The sequence below is a fragment of the Nicotiana tomentosiformis genome, chromosome 10 (assembly GCF_000390325.3).
Source record: "Nicotiana tomentosiformis chromosome 10, ASM39032v3, whole genome shotgun sequence".
Lineage (NCBI taxonomy): Eukaryota > Viridiplantae > Streptophyta > Magnoliopsida > Solanales > Solanaceae > Nicotiana > Nicotiana tomentosiformis.
This window is the reverse complement of record NC_090821.1, coordinates 70,009,778-70,028,032: the sequence shown is the minus strand read 5'-3', so window position 1 is coordinate 70,028,032 and position 18,255 is coordinate 70,009,778. Positions and strand designations below refer to the sequence as shown.

At 38.2% G+C, this 18,255-nt stretch overlaps 1 protein-coding gene across 1 annotated transcript; it reads right to left on the bottom strand.

Annotated features, from left to right (window-relative positions):
* Window positions 1-377: 377 nt before the first annotated feature.
* On the bottom strand, window positions 378-6,101 carry LOC104103450 (uncharacterized). The gene is made up of 8 exons (XM_009611391.4): window positions 5,638-6,101; window positions 4,035-4,159; window positions 3,173-3,210; window positions 2,453-2,563; window positions 2,255-2,334; window positions 1,721-1,757; window positions 831-872; window positions 378-726 (listed from the first exon to the last, which is right to left on the bottom strand). The coding sequence occupies exons 1-8, from the start codon at window positions 6,094-6,096 to the stop codon at window positions 641-643; spliced, it is 978 nt and encodes a 325-aa protein (XP_009609686.2). The 5' UTR covers window positions 6,097-6,101; the 3' UTR covers window positions 378-640.
* Between the last annotated feature and the right edge of the window lie 12,154 nt (window positions 6,102-18,255).

Below are 18,255 nucleotides of genomic sequence, written 5' to 3'. Positions count from 1 at the left end.
AAGAATTAGAGTTTAAAATCAAGGATTATGGTGAGACGGATCAAATCTCCGCCTTTAATAAGAGATCTCGGATTTGAACCCCAAGAATAAAAAACATCCTTGTAGAAAATGCTTTCCCTCTTTCAATGGGCCTTAACGCGAATTCAAATTAGTCCGGCACCCAATGCAGGTAAGGGACATCGGATGGGAAAACCAATTAAAAAAAGAGTTTAACCATCCTATAATTTCTCCTCATTTAGCTGTTTTTCTCTCCAACCTGAAGGACCAAATAGCAATTTAATATGCAACCATCAAGATAATGGGGGGGTGGGGGGTGGGGGGTGGGGAACCAAGACACACTTGTCTTTGAGGAATGTTGTAAAATTCACATATTACTCTACATAGAACAGTATAATCGATCATAGCAAAAACTGCTGAATTTTTCGAAAAATAGTTCCCAGTGCATGCAACAGGTAAGTATATCCCTAGTACAGCATCTCCTACCTTAATTTTACTTCAAACGTTCAGCTTAATCGGAGCTTAGCTGAACAAGAAGCGAGTACACTTTTACTCTCCGATTACATTAACACATTAGGCTATCTCTCAGTTATTTGAAGAAGGAAGGCGCTAAGATTGTATAAATGCAAAATATCAATAAGGATTAGTTGAGTCTCTTTTCCAATCTGGAGTTTCTCCGGGAATGGATTTCAGCAGCCCAGCTTTTTCCTATTTCTGTTTGAAATTTTCCTGCATGTCAATATATATATATATACAATGTCAAGAAATAACTCAATGACGGGCAAGAAAAAGAACTCATTTTTTTTCCTAAGCTGAATTAAAGGGTCATTTACCTGCAGTTGAAAGGAAAAACTCGTCCAGCACCTTTCCGTGTTCTGTCATAAACGAAGGTCTATCAGTAAAAGGAACAGAAAGAAGAACATGTAGAAGATCGTAGAAAATCATGCTGCATCAAATGTAATACTGTTATATAGGTAAAAAGCTGTTATAGTGGGTAAATATAACATGAAAAATCAGTTCCGAAAAAAAACTTGGTTTTGATAGTAAAATGTTGTTATATAGGGTGACTGTTATGGAGAAGTTTGACTGTACCAATAAATGACTCATCCAGGAACCTTTAAAATTTCAATACACTTTACTGCAGAAAGAAATTAAATGTTTTTAGCTGCATTTCTGTTAGTACTTCAACGCTCAAGGGGTGACACATGTGGTGACAGTGAGACTGACCTGTAAGCTGCAAAAATATTTAAAACCAAATGATGACTATCTAGGTCCTGATAGACAACAAATTGGAGAAGGAACAACTTCGCAAAATTAGTTTGACAACAAATTGGAGAAGAAACACCTCCGTTAAATTAGTTTTACGGCCCCTTTTGTCATTTGATACACGGATCAACTTTTCACTTCGATTTTCTATCGGCAGTCTTAAATGAATCAACAAGGAATTGCTATAGTAAAGCGGACATTTAACTGCCAACTACATGCAGCCCAAATAATTTGAATGGTTAAATCACTTTAGAGGGTCTTAGACATCTAACTCTCAAGAGAGAAAAGGATGTATCAATGACATCTAAATACATGAACAAATCCTTAATTATACAAGGTATGCCAAAAGCATAAGACAATATGGAAATCAGTGAGAAGCACAAAGAAGAAAAAGAATTTCAGCAAAATTTATAGGTTCTTATATTTTAACTTAATTCATTGGAGAAGAGTTATTTACCTGATTCATATTCCAATGCCTGCAGAATCATTTCAACCTGGATAAGATTGGGAAAATGGTGAAATGATCAGACACTATAAGATCTAATGACCTACTGAAATGATAAGAACCAACTCGATAGTTTTCAATTACAGATGCAAGACTAACAGGATGGAAGACAACACAGAAGCGGTGAGTGAACATAATTCAACAATCACTACAAGGAAATATGCATGAATAGGATCAAGTGTGGTCGTTGGTAACCAAGATAAGCATACACACCAATTTTCCGGAGGATGAGATATGCAACATGAAATGAGCATGTTCACAGCTGCTCCAACTGTTTCCGGCGGAGGATATACACTAACTTTAAAGAAGGCGTAGTTGAAAGAACCAGTGATTGATAAAGAGTACTAAATTAATATTTTAATAATGAATTGCATGCTACTGACTTTGGAAACCCAAACTTCGACCAGAAAGAAATTATTATATCCGAGATGTGACACTTTTTCCTGAAGATTATACTCAAATAAAAGATGAAGCTAGTTTTCATACCTTGTCAAAATCTTTTACAAGATTGGCCTCTAATGAAGCATTATTTTCATACTCTTGCCACAGTTCTTTAATCTCTTCAGCTGGAATATTATAAAGCATGACATTAGAAAATGCAATAAAAAGTATGTTTTTTTTTAAATGAGTATGATACGAAATACAAATAAACCTTGTTGAGATGTAAAAACCATAAGGGAATACCTCTCATCCCTCCACCAAGAATTTTGCACATTTCATTCAAGGCAGCTTGCTCACGTCTGCTTTTCTCAGCCTTAGGCACACCATCAGATGGAGTTATATCTCCAACAATTGCTATAACATTTTAAAATTCTCATCAAATGCAAAAATAAAAATAAAAATAGAAAACATGGTGAAAATCCTCTTCCTCAGCCCCCATACAGCCAAAAGAAAAAGAAGACAAAGCTAGCAATAGAAAACACCAGAGAAAAATTTAGAAGGTGGTAAACCTAATTCTTACAACAAAGAATACAATCCCAATTAGAACTTTGCTAGTACGTGTACAAAGATAAACTAATAAACACACTAAACACTAGCAGGTGCATAGCCTCTCCTCCCCCCCCCCCCCCCCCCAAAAAAAAAAAAAAAAAAAAAACTGCCCCTTTTTTCTCCTTTCTTTTGTCTATGGTTATTTATGGTGTCTTATCCATCTTTATCTTTTTGTATTCTTGGTGGGTATAGTTGCCTTTTTTCGCAGCAGCGACCGCTAAAAAGCACCATAATTTGCATGCTTGGATTTATCATTTCATTTTTTCTTTTTATTGCTTCTGAAATGAATACTATATTCATCATCTTGATACTGGATAAATCATATAAAAATGTAGTCGCTGCAAATAATTTAGCCTACAAGTCGAAAACAGAAAAGCTTTCTTAGAAAAATACTTTTGTGTTTTGAGGAAATACCTTCAGCAATGTCATGAACAATGGCCATCTTAATGCACCTGTTACATAAATCGAGTAGCAATTAACTTGGATGAAGCAAAAAGATGAACATAAGCATCAAGAAAGTAACACGCTAGAACGAGCATAGAGATCATGTTTGCATGGACAAACTTCAGGTTTCTATGTAAGAACAACACACCACATTTGAGCAATCAACACGAACAGCGTACTAGGTTCTACCAAGGCAATTCTATGTTGGTAGATACGGCAGATTACATCATTCAGATCTCATATAACTTCACCATGATCCCTTGGTAAACAAAAACTTCGAAAAATTTCGTTAGACCACTTAATGGTATTATCAGCCGAATTAGCAAACCAACGGGCTAAAAGACCCCTTTGGTTAGTGCAATATTCTCAACTTGTTCTAGTAACATGTAATTCAGTAAACTTCAATCAAAACGCAAGAACAACATAGAAAATTCTCCACGAAGTTATCCGTATTTTAGGTTTTCTTAGCAGATGCATTAGAAGAGAAATCAGATATAAGTTCCATTAAGATTTCTCATTAATCTGCATGAACATTCTAATCACTGTAAATGCTTGGAAAAATGTTAGTTATATATAAGTAACATTTCTTTGCCCTACGTTTCAAAAAGAAATTTAGGCATATGCGCACTTGGCTGCTTATCCTCTTCTTTTGCATCACAAGAAAACAGAGACAGTCACAACTGCTCCCATCTGAGAATGAAGAAGTTTGGAAAACCACGGTAAGCAACCTTTAACCCCCTTATTCCCCCTACATTTTGCTAGCAACATAGCAGAAGCATCAACAAATTTGAATCAAAATAGCAAGTTCTATATCAGTTATATTAAATCCAACCTTTCTCTGTTAACATCGGGAAGGTCACTAGCGATCAAAGCCATCACGGACATTAGGTACATATGATCAGCAATAGACTCAGGACCTTTTATCCCATGATTTACCCATCCCTTCCGCTTTTGGGTCTACAAAACAAGTAGAGATGCGTGTTATACTTCCCAACCAAACATTGTGGCAAACTTGGGATGCATCCTAGTCAAATTGAATGTAGAGCACAGACAAAATGCAATACAAAAAATAAAAATAAAAATAAAAATACAATCAATCATTAAGACAGCATTGCACAGCAAATAGAGTCAACTGAAAAAGACCTGCAGGAGAAAAATGGATGACATTATTCTTATTTCTAACTCAATTTATAAAATGTACTACTAAAACTTTGTCCAAGACGACACACTCAATTGCCTACATGAGTTTGAAGAATCAGATAGCTTCAGGCAGAGAAAACTGCTGAGAAGAGACATTTCTTCAGTTGGAACCAAAAATATACCATCCCTCTCTTCGGCTTTTCCTATTAAAGATTAACTGCTCATTTAGCAAAGCTTAAGTTTGTGGTTCTGGTTCTGGTTTTGGCTGGTGACCACTTTACAAGATATATCAGTGTTTGAGCCAAATTGAGTTCAGGTTACAAATGCTACAATCTACCGCATAGCGCAAGAAAGCTATTATGAACTGCACTAAACCAAACACAAAGCAACCCATAAAAGAGACCTCTTTTACTTCTTAAGTGTATTGATACATATTTGACCAGGATAGCCCAACGTCTAAACTCAATACCGTTTTTATTATAACAGTAATGTCGTGGCCAACTTCTCACACCTCGACTAATCCACTCGACAACTTGCTATGGCCTACAAGTAGAGATTCTAGGTAAACTTCCTGTCAAGATTGGCTCACGTTGAGTGTTGCAGCTGGGGTTCACACCTAAGTTCTCCAGGTTGCTACTTCTATGTCTTAACCACTCAGTCATCCCATTGAAGAACCTTTTATTAGATTTTGATTACTTAAACTTTTCTTTTTTAAGATGGTGGTGTCCAGGCCAGCATGCGCGCACCTCAACTATTCCACCCGGTAGTTGCTAATTTGTTACTTCCCACCCCCACAGGGTACCGAGTAATTTGCCTACCAACGCTTAGGCAGATGGGAAGAAATCAACCGAGTATTTTTTTTTTTGGATTCCTTATACTTAGACGTTTTGAAAGCCTAGATACCACAAAAGTGCATTCTTTTACTTCATCAAACTATAACCTTTCAAATAAATTCAGCCCAAGTTGCCAAATTCCCAAGTTTTCCCCACTTTAACCCCTTAACAAGCATGCCCAGTTCTCCATTCTGCAGCATAAACTAATGAATATGCGCATTTGTGTATTAATACGTAAAATTTCTAAAAGATCACAATATATCACATCGGTGTAATGTTATCACAAGATACTTACCATTTATTAGAAATTACCAATGCTATTAAATAGAGTTACCTGTGATTACCTTGTAAGCATCGGATTTCTTAAATATATTTTCACCGTCAATGTACAGAACTTAAGCTCAAAAAAATTAAAAAGTACATGAAAAGCACAAAATTATTCACATGCAATGATACATTTACCTTAAGACTATGACACAAAGTGAGAAAATCAATGGCATTAGAAGGAGAAGACGAAACTTCAGCACTTTCATCCAAAGAATCAACCTTTGTTGACCCGGACCCGAAACTAGTGATACTCGGATCCAAATTCACAGAACCCGAAATGGGTTTTTTGGAACAAGCAGAAATAAGGTTTGAACATTGAGAACGGGGCAAAAAAGGAAGCTTATTTAAAGAAATCCGGTGAAGTGGTGGGAAAGAAGAGTAAGGGGTTGATGAAGATGAAAGGAAAAGGGAATTTGGGTTGGCTTTAGCTGCTGCCATCATTGTAATAAGATTGTAAGATTTGGGAAATTTTTCTTCTTTTGATTGGTTTTTGATCTTTTGATGGTTTTGTTTTTCTGGTTTGTTGTTTGGGCAAACGAAAGAGAAAAAGGTTGGAAGGTCCGAAACAAAATTGGGACTTTGTTTTTGGGGCATTTACTAAATGTTTGGATCATTGTTACCATTGTTTTATAATATACTGTATTGTATCGTATCATTTTATGGATATATCGTTTGAATAGATTGTATCATTTGCTATTGTTAAATAATATTTTTGTTGTTTGGTTTGACTGTATTGTACTTCACTAAAATACCCGCAATTATTTTAAATAAAGTTTATCAAGAATTACACATAAAATTAATTTAAGAAAACCTTTTTCTATTAATTTATCATTAATCACCTAGCTTGGAAACAAGAGCAAAAACCTGAAAAAACAAATGTTAACTAATATTAGCAATACAAGAAAAAAAAATTAAAACGATGAAAAGATACAAAGAATCGAACGGAGACTTAGATAATAAAAAGAACGGGGCAAACCAACTCTAGAAAAGATTAAAAAAGACAAAGTAGGTTAATATATTGGAGATTTTGAGTTAAAATAAAAAAAAATTAAATGATAAAATAGAATTATGGAGTAATAAGTATGGGCATAATTAGAAAAAAAAATAGAAAACGATCTCACCACACCAAATCGGTTGTTTTATAAAATGGGGCTTTTGGTTGCTCCGAAACAATGGATTTAACAATATGATACAAGCAATAATCAAAACGAACATTGTTTTGGGCTAACAATATAATACGATACAAGGGGTAACAATCATCCAAACAAGCTGTTATGGCCATCTCATCTTTCTCTAGGGAAAAAAAATAGTAATAATAATAAATTTAAAAAGAAAATTTTTCCCACTTTAACACTCAACATTTGCTAAAGTTTAAGAATCTTATATTTAAAGTGATAATACATATTACTTATATAATAATTTTAGGCAGCCCGATACACTAAGTTGCTATGCTCGAGGTTCGGAAAAAGACCGGACCATAAGAATCTATACAATGATTAAGTGATAAAAATTTATGTAAAACAAGTAGGACTTAAATTCATTATAAACATTAGAAAATGTAATACAACAAGGGCCAAACCAAGGGCTTGCACACGAAGAAAGGAACTAATCAATTAGAATTGAGACAAGGAGAAGAGGCAAAAGAGAATTTATTCATGTTACGTTATATGAATATTTTTTCACTATAATGGTCATCCTTTATAATAATATTTTATTATAACGGCCAAGTTAGAATTGATTTTTCATGTTAGGTTATATTAATATTTTGATATAGCGGCCAGAAACGTCCGGACAAATGATGTTGTTAGGTTTGACTGTATATGGTAAGTTTCAGTCAATCAAGAGAGGAAAGAGCCTTATACTTTAGGTTAGGCCGGTTTCATCATTCACGTAATTTCCTCGTCCATCGAATGGTCATGCGAGTACACATCCGATTAGCGAATAACAAATAACAAAATCGTTCATCCTCAAGAAAGTTTTTTATCATTTGATGCCTATTCATTCGGTTAAAGTCTGCATCTTGCATGCTAAGAGATGGACCATATTGGTATTATTGTTTTGCTAAAACAACTACTCTACATTTTTAAGTTTTTCATTATAGAAATTGCCATTGAACCATCGTTTAATGTCTTGCCACAAGAAAAAGGGCTATAATACTATATATTTTTTTTCATGAAAAAAAGAGATCAAAATTTTCAAAATCCAACTAATTTGATCTTTTGAAGTTTGGTTCTACATTTAAGATTTAACAGAATTTCAACATTACAATTGTGTTTAGCTGTAAAGTTTTTTAACAGAATTCCTTGTAGAGTGCAACTATTATGATTTATGGTCCTTGATCTACTTACATGAGTTTGTGTACTTTCTTTTCCTTGCAACAAAATTTGAAGTGAACACATTAGTTTTCTTTCCCTATAGAAATTTTGAGTAATTCAATTTTATTTGGAAGGTAATAGTTGGATTGATTTTGCTTTTATTTGAAAATCATAACGCGCTATACTTAAAAGGTTTTATTAATTTGATCAGACTACTTATTCTCATTCAAAGGCATCTTAATAAAACTCGTGGCCTAAAGCTAAATTTTAATAAGAGGCTTAATTTTTTTCTATAGTATAATTATCTTGCAAAATATAGTATTAATATTACATTAGTTCCTTTTTTCTTTCTTTCTTTTTGTCTATAGTGTAGTTATCTTATAAAATATAATATAATATTCACATTGGTAAGAAAATTCAAGTTAATAAGATATTAGTCACGTATTTATAATTTGTTATCTTGGATTATATTGTAAAATATGTTATTTATCAATATGCAGATTTGAGTATCTTAATTCAAAGTTCTAAAATATTTCTATTGTTAAAAAATAATAGTCTTTCTTTCCATTTTTATAAGGATTTAGTATTTTTTTTTAATTTTTTCTATAAATTTCAATATTGTCTAAGCGAAAATAAGATAGTAAATCCATAACTTAAAATATTTTTGGGACCCCAAAATTTAGGGGGCCTAAAACAAAAACTTTACTAGCCTCCTCCTTAATGTGTGCAAAAGTTTTTCTATAATTGTGATTGTCTTCATGGGTATTTTCTCGGTGAGTCTCAAGGCGAGCCCGGGGCAAGGCGAGCTAAAAAGGTACAAAAGCGGACTAGCGGTGCGTAAGTATCATGGAACTGGACTCATTACGGTGTTTTATCTGGAATAAAATTTCAACACTGTGGGTTCAATTAGAAAAAAAGTGTTATGGGTATTAGTCCTAACCTTTCGGGCGTTCGCTAAAGCATATAAAATCCTAACCTTCCGCATACTTATTTGGGGCGATATGCCCCGAGAACTTCCCCAAAACTAGAAACCAAATTGCTTAATAAGTTTTTTAATACTTAAATACTCACAAGTTTAATATTTAATTATTTTTAACCTTAGGTTTGTATTATATATTACTTGGTTGTTTGTGTAGTTTTCTAGTTTTAGGTTTCCAACAATAACTTTATATTATTTTTATTTTTTATTTTTTGAGTCATTAATTAGCCCTATCCTTTTTACAGCTCTAGACTTTAAAGTATGTCCTATCACAACCCTACTATAAGCCTAATACATCTTTACGTCTTTGACTATCACGATCCAAAATCGCACATGTCGTGATGACGTCTATCGCAATACTAGGCAAGCCGACAACCCCAATAAAACTTGCAATTCCTTAAATTTGGAAACATAATAAAATATATTTAAGAGAAAAATTCCAAAATACAGATACCACATTCCCCAAAATTCTGGTGTTACTAAGTACATGAGCATCTAAATGGGATCATAGTCTAGCTGATAAAATATTGTCTAGAGATATAGAACAATACAAATAACTGAAAGGAGGGAGAGTTGATGTCTGTGGACGCCAAAGCAACTACCTCGAGAATCTCCGAATTGATAAAAGCTCTGAAATCAATAACCATCGTACCCGAAAGTACTTGGATATGCACATGAAGTGCAGAGTATAGTATGAGTACAACCAACTCATTAAGTAACAAACATAACCTTGAGCTGAAAGTAGTGACAAGATCAATAGACATAACCCAAATATGGATATAACAGAGCAGGAATGTAGACATGCTTCAAGTAGGATAGTTTAAGCTCAAAACATGTAAAATGTGCCAAGTATAACTGGGATGAGGAATTACACATCTCTATATCTGCATATCAATTATGCACGCTAACTGTAATGCAATGTAGTGATAAAACTCATGTGCATCCTCTCTGAGCAACAATTTACTCAGTCCTCCCATCCACTCAATCCTCACGGTCACTAATGCCTCACAATCACTTAGTCGTCACAGTCATTCATACCTCACAGTCACTCAATCCTCTCAAATCACTCGGCACTCGCACTCAGTAGGTATCTGCGCTTACTGTGGGTGTGCAGACTCCGGAGGGGCCGATCCAGCCCAAGCGCTATAATAATCCAATCATGGCATGAATCAAATAAACATGATGTGGTGTGCAGCCCGATCCCATAAATATCCTCACAATCAGGCCCTCGGCCTCACTCAGTCATCAATCTCTCCGGTCTCTCGGACTCATATAACACGTATTTCAGGGATTCATACCCTCAAAATTAAGTTTAGAACTATTACTTAACTCAAACCGTACAAATCCCTACTCCAATATGCCCTTGACTCGCGAATTGACCTCCGAACGCCTCGAATCTAGCCACAAACAGTTCGATACAATCAACACAAGCTATAGGAATCAATTCCATAAGAAAATGCTAATTTTCCAAATTAAAAGCCGAAAAATCAACTTGGGGCTCACGCTTTTGAACCCGACAAAAGTTACAAATTCTGAACACCCATTCCGTCACGAGTCCAACCATACCAAAATTACTAAATTCCGACTCTGATTCGGCCTTCGAACCCTCATTTTTAATTTTGAGAAGATTTTACAAAAATTTCATTTTCTTCCATTCAATTCACTAATTAATGATGTAAATAAGTATGAAATCAAGAAATATAACTAATTTCGGATAAAGAATACTTATCTAACTCAAACTCGTGAAGAATCACTCTGAAATCGCCTAAAACCGAGGTCTAAAACTCTAAAAATGAACAAAAATGGCGAAACCCCAATTTTAGAACCTTTCCGGGCAAGTCGCATTTGACACATGAGACTTATAAATTGCATTTGACACCTGCGGTTCGCCTCTGCTCCAGAAAAACAACATTCTTTTCCGACACGGAAATGGGCATAACTCTCTCATACGACCTCGGAATGCGACGATTCTTATTGCTATGGTTTCGTAATTACGATACGGATCTGATGGTTCAACAGAATCACAAATCAAAGGTCATTTGCACAATTCCTTTATGCTAAAAGCAACGACGTCGAAACATCAAATAAGAGCGCGACACAATCCAAACCCATCCGAAACTCACCCGAGCCCTATGGGACCCCAACCAAATATACTAACAAGTCCCAAAACATGATACGAACTTGTTCGAAGCCTCAAATTGCCTCTAATAATATCGAAACTACGAATCACACCCCAATTCAAGCCTATTGAAAACTAACGAATTTCAACTTCTGCATTCGATGCCGAAACCTATCAAATCAAGTCCGATTGACCTCAAATTTTGCACACAAGTCATAAATGACATAACAAACCTGTTATAATTTTCGGAACCAAAATCCAAGCCCGATAACCATAAAGTTAATTTTCGGTCAAACTTCTCAATTTCTAAAACTTCTAAGTTTTTCAACTTTCACCGTTTCAAGCCAAATTGAACTACGGACTTCCAAATAAATATCCGGACACACTCCTAAGTCCAAAATCATCATACATAGCTATTGGAATCATCAAAACTTTATTCTGTTATCGTTTACATATAAGTCTACATCCGGTCAACCTTTTCAAATTAAGCTTCCAACCTTGAGATTAAGTGTCTCAACTCATTCCGAAATATTTCCGGAACCAAACCAACTACCCCGTCAAGTCACATAACAATAATTGAAAATAGAATAAGCAGTAAATGGGGGAACGGGGCAATAATACTCAAAATGACCGGCCGGGTCGTTACATTCTCCCCCTCTTAAACAAACGTTCGTCCTCGAACGAGTCTAGAATCATACCTGGAGTCTCAAATAGGTGTTGATATCTGCTCCGCATCTCTCGCTCGGTCTCCAAAATAGCCTCCCCGACTGGTTGGCCTCTCCACTGCACTTTCACTGAAGCTATGTTCTTTGACCTTAACTTCCGAACCTGTCGATCTAAAATGGCCACCGGCTCCACATCATAAGTCAAATCACCATCTAGCTGAACCGTATTGAAATCCAGAACATTAAACGGGTCACTAACATACTTCCGAAGCATGGATACATGAAACACTGGATGTACACTCGATAGGCTAGGCGGCAATGCAAGTTTATATGCCACCTCTCCAATCCTCTGTAGCACCTTAAAAGGCCCAATATACCGAGGGCTCAACTTGCCTTTCTTCCCGAACCTCATAACACCCTTCATAAGTGAAACTCTAAGTAATACCTTCTCCCCCACCAGGTAAGCAACATCACGAACCTTCAGATCAGTGTAACTCTTCTGCTAGACTGTGCCGTGCAAAGCCGATCCTGAATCAACTCGACCTTGTCTAAAGCATCCTGAACTAAGTCAGTACCTAATAGCCTAGCCTCACCCGACTCAAACTAACCCACCGGAGACCGACACCGTCTCCCATACAAAGCCTTATATGGAGCCATCTGAATTCTCGATTGGTAGCTGTTGTTGTAGGAAAACTCTGTGAGCACCAGAAAATGATCCCAAGAACCCCGAAATCTATGACACAAGCACGTAGCATATCTTCCAATATCTGAATAGTGCGCTCAGACTGTCCGTCCATTTGAGGGTGAAATTCTATACTCAACTGAACTTGTGTGCCTAACTCTCGTTGCACTGCTCTCCAAAACTGTGATGTAAATTGCGTGCCCCGAACTGAAATGATGGACACTAGCACACCATGAAGGCAAACAATCTCGCGGATATAAATCTCAGCCAATCGCTCTGAAGAGTAAGTAGTCCTAACTGGAATAAAATACGCAGACTTGGCCAACCGATCCACAATCACCTAAATAGCGTCAAACTTCCTTGAAGTTCATGGGAGCCCAACTACAAAGTACATGGTGATACGCTCCCATTTCCACTCTGGAATCTCAAGTCTCTGAAGCAATCTGCCATGTCTCTGATGCTCGTACTTCACCTGCTGACAGTTTAGGCACCAAGCTACAAACCCCACTATGTCTTTATTCATCTTACTCCACCAATAATGCTGCCTCAAGTCCTGATACATCTTTGCAGCACCCGGATGAATGGAATACCGCGAATTATGGGCCTCCTCAAGAATCAACTCACATAGCCCATCTACATTGGGTACACAGATCCGACCCTACATCCTCAACACCCAATCATCTCTAATAGTAACCTCCTTGGCATCACCGTGCTGAACCGTGTCTTTAAGGATAAGAAAATGGGGAACATCCATACTGACGCTCTCTGATGCGGTCATACAAGGAAGACCGAGAAATCACACAAGCTAGAACCCGACTAGGCCCCAAAATATCTAATCTAACGAACTGATTGGCTAAGGCCTGAACATCTGATGCAAGCGGTCTCTCACCAACAGGAATAAAAGCAATGCTACCCATACTCACTACCTTTCTACTCAAGGTATCGTCCACCATACTAGCCTTCCCCGGGGTGATACAGAATGGTAATATCATAGTCCTTTAGCAGCTCTAACCATTGCTGCTGCCTCAAATTTAGATCTTTTTATTTGAATAAGTGTTGTAGACTCCGGTGATCCGTAAATACCTCACAAGAGACACCGTAGATATAATGCCTCTAAATTTTCAATGCATGAATGATGACTGCCAATTCCAAGTTGTGAACCAGATAGTTCTTCTCATTAGGCTTCAACTGGCGCAAAGGATAAGCAATCACTCTACCTTCCTACATCAAGACACACCCAATACCAATCCGAGAAGCATCACAATACACTGTAAAAGAATCTGACGCTGAAGGCAAAACTAGAATTGGAGTTGTGGTCAAGGCAGTTTTGAGCTTCTAAAAGCTCTTTTCACACTCATCTGACCACCTGAATGGAGCACTCTTTTGGGTCAATCTGGTCAAAGGCGCTGCAATGGACGACAAACCCACCACAAATCGACGGTAATAACCGGCCAAGCTGAGAAAACCCCGAATCTCAGTAGCTAAAGATGGCCTGGGCTAACTCTGAACCGCTTCTATCTTCCTCAGATCTACTTCTATGCCCTCACTGTACACCACGTGCCCTAAGAACGCCACTGGACTGAGTCAAAACACACACTTGGAGAACTTGGCATAAAGCTTCTTCTCCCTCAGCCTTTGTAGTACAATCCTCAAATGTTGAGCATGCTCTTCCTGGCTACAGAAGTATATCAGGATATCATCAATAAATACTATGACAAACGAGTCAAGATATGGCTGAAATACATTGTTCATGAGATGCATAAATGTTGTTGGAGTGTTGGTCAACCCAAAAGACATCATAAGAAAATCATAGTGACCATATCGGGTCCTGAATACTGTCTTTAGAATATCCGAATCCCGAATCTTCAACTGGTGATACCCAGACCTCAAATCGATCTTATAGAAACCCTCTCTCCCTGAAGCTGGTTGAATAAATCATTGATACGCAACAAAGGATACTTGTTCTTGATTGTAACTTTATTCAACTGCTTGTAGTCGCTACACATATGCATAGTACCATAATTTTTATAGAACCGGTATGCCCCAAGGCGACACACTAGGCCTAATAAACCCCTTATCAAGAAGTTCCTGAAGTTGCTCTTTCAATTCTTTCAACTCAGCTGGTGCCATACGATACAGAGGAATAGAGATGGGCTGAGTGCCATACACCAAGTCAATACCAAAATTAATATCCCTGTCGGGTGGCATACCCGGCAGGTCTGCAGGAAATACATTCGGATAGTCTCGCACTACCGTAATAGAATCAATAATAGGACTGAAAGCAACAATATCTCTCACAAAGGCCAAATATAATAGACACCCCTTCCCAACCATCCGTTGGACCTTCAAATATAAAATCACTCTACTGGGAACATAATCTAGAGAACCTCTCCACTCGATCCTCGGCAACCCCGGCATCACCAACGCCGCGGTCTTAGCATGACAATCTAGAATAGAATGACACGGGGACAACTAATCCATACCCAAAATCACATCGAAAATGACCATACTAAGCAATAAGAGATCAACTCTAGTCTCCAATCCCCCAATAGTCACAATACACGACTGATACGCACGGTCCACAATAATTATATCGCCCACCGGCGTAGATACATGAACTGGTGAGACTAAGGACTCACATGACATATCTAAATAATGAGAAAAATAGGATGACACATAGGATTAAGTAGAATCAGGGTCTAATAATGTGGAAGCATCTCTGTGGCACACTGAAACAATACCTGTGATCATTACATCTGAAGCAACGGCCTCTGGCCTGGAAGGAATAACATAAAATCAAGCCTAACCACCACCTGATCGTCCTCCCCTTCTAGGGAGACCTCTAGCTGCCCGAGCCCGACCCCGAGCTAGCTGAGCGGGCGGTGAAGTAACTAGTGCAAAATTCATCGCCTGACCTCTTTGCTGAACTTGACCTCCCAATCGGCGGGGACACTGTATCCACACATGCCCAAACTCCCCGCTGGTGGCAGGGGACTGAATTAGACCCCGAGAACCAAAATAATTACTAGAATGACCTGGTACGGATGAACCCTGAACTGATGGAGCACAATATGAACTCTGAGCTAGGAGAGAACTAAGAGATGGCTGACATAGACGAGCATTGTAGGAACCATGGCTAGCTGATGCACCACGATGACCCTGAAGAATCATCTGAGTGGGCCTATAAGGATGACCCCTGTTGTGGTAGGACTGTCCCCCAGAAAAAACTCCGCTGAAACTGCCTGAATCACGAGACCTCTTGGCCTCCCTCTCCTCGTGCTCCTAACTGCGGACAAACTCTAGCTGCCAAGCAATATCAATCACCTCGTCGAACTTAACACCTTCTACATTCTCCTAAGTCATAAAAAAATACAACTGATAGTTTAGGCCATCGATGAACCTCCTAATCCTCTCCCTCTTAGTGGGAACCAACCAAACTACGTGACGAGCCAACTCTGAAAACATCATCTCATACTGGGTCACAGACATACCCTCATTAAGTAGCTGCTCAAACTGCATGTGCAGCTCCTCCATGCGGGTTTGTGGCACAAAATTCTCCAAGAAGAGAACGGAGAACTCATTCCATGAAAGTGGTACAACATCGACTGGCCTGCTCCTCTCATAGTCCTCCCACCATTTGATGGTATCCCCTGATAGCTGAAAAGTAGTAAGGAGACCCCACTAGTCTCCAAAATACCTGCCGTATGAAGAATCCGTTGGTACCTATCCAAGAATTCTTGAGCATCCTCTAAGTTTGCCCCACTGAATGATGGAGGCCTGAGCCTCCCAAACCTCTCTAGCCTCTTTTGCTCCTCAACACTCATAATGGGACCCACTTGGGCCTGAGCAACTGCAATCGACTAGACTGGTGGTACCACCAGTGCCTGAAGTCCCTACACCTCCTGCTCTGGCGTATGGGCAACGGGAGTGTGAGTACCTTCCCCGGCCTGAGAAGTTGTTGGTGCAGCCTGAGCTAAAACCGCCTAAGCAAGGCTAGTGCAAACAACCAATATTTGGGCCAAAGTCTCCTGAAGGCCTGAAATCACTATAGGCACAATTAGTACCTGAGCCGGTCCCACCGACTCAACTATATCTCGAGTCTTCTCCTGAGCTGGAGCAACTGGTGGGTCTACAGGTGCTGCTTTAGCTGCTATACGAGCTGCATCTCGGCCTCTACCCCGACCTCGATCCCTCGTGGCCCTAGCTGGTGGTACTAATGCCCGACCGTCCGATCTGATTGCACGTCTCCTCACCATCTGTTAGAGAATAGAATAACATAAGTTTAGTTTCCGGAATCAACAAATTTGCACGACAAAAATACAATAAAGTGAAGTTTTCCTAAGGGTTTGGCAGCCTCCCAGAGATAAATACAAATGTCTCCGTACCGATCCGCAAAACTCTACTATACCTGCTCATGACTCGCTAGACCTATGTAACCTAGGCTCTCATACCAACTGTCATGACCCAAAATTGCACATGTCGTGATGGCGCCTATCTCAATACGAGGCAAGCTGACAATTCCAATAAAACACGAAATTCCTTAAATTTGGAAACATAATAAAATAAGTTTAAGAGAAAAATTCCTAAATAGTAATACCACATTCTCCAAAATTCGGGTGTCACTGAGTACATGAGCATCTAAATGGGATCATCGTCTAACTGATAAAACACTGTCTAGAGATATAGAACAGTACAAATAATTGAAAGGAAGGAGAGTCAAGGTCTGCGAATGCCAAAGCAACTACCTCGAGAATCTCTGAACTGATAAAAGCTCCGAAATCAGCAAACACCATACCCTAAAGTACCTGGATCTGCACATGAAGTGTAGGGTGTAGTATAAGTATAACCAACTCAATGAGTAACAAGCTTAACCTTGAGCAGAAAGTAGTGATAAGCTCAATAGGCATAACCCAAATATGGATATAACATAGCAGGAATATAGACAAGCTTTCAAGTAAAATAGTTTAAGATCAAAACAGATAAAATGTACCAAGTATAACTGGGATGAGGAATTATACATCTCTATATCTGCATATTAATTATGCATGCAAAATGTAAAGCAATGTAGTGATAATAATCAAGTGCATCCTCTCTGAGCATCAATTAACTCAGTCCTCCCATCCACTCAATCTTCATAGTCATTCATGCCTCACAGTCACTCAGACCTCACAATCATTCATGCCTCATAGTCACTCAATCCTTCCAAATCACTCAGCACTCGCGCTCAACACTGGCACTGTAACGACCCGGCAGGTCGTTTTGAGAATTCACGCTCCTTTCAGCTATTTGAAGTGTTGAGTATCTTCGTATAATATATTATGACTTGTGTGAATTGTCGCTTTTGGTTTTCAAGTGTTTCAGAATTAGTTCTGAATAATGAATTTCATGTTTGAAGCTTTAAGTTGGAAGAGTTGACTAAGTTTGACTTTTTAATATTTAACCTCGGATAAGAATTTTGATGATTTTGTTAGGTCTGTATGGTGATTTTAGACTTGGACGTATGCCCAGACTTTCATTTGGATATTTCTAGAAGGTTTCGACACCAATTGGCGAAAGTTGAAAAATGTGAAAGTTTGAAATGTTCCTAAGTTTGACCGGGAGTTGACTTTGATGAAATCAGGTTTAGATTTTGGTTCTAGAAATTTCAATAGCTTCGTTATGCCATTTATGACTTGTGTGCAAAATTTGAGTTCATTCCGAGTTGAATTGATATGGTTCGGCATGAGTTTTGGAAATCGAAAGATTTAAAAATTTCTATGTTTGAATTGACGTGCGATTCGTTGTTTCGATATTGTTATGCGTGATTTGAGGCCTCGAGTAAGTCTGTATTATGTTATGGGACTTGTTGGTATATTCAGACGAGGTCCCGAGTGTCTCGGATGGGTTTCAGACGAGGTTCAGATGATTTCAGATTTTATTGGCTAAGGCTGGTTTGGCGGTTCTATTGCGACTGCACCTGCGATGGGTTTGGTCGCAGGTGCGTGACCGCAGAA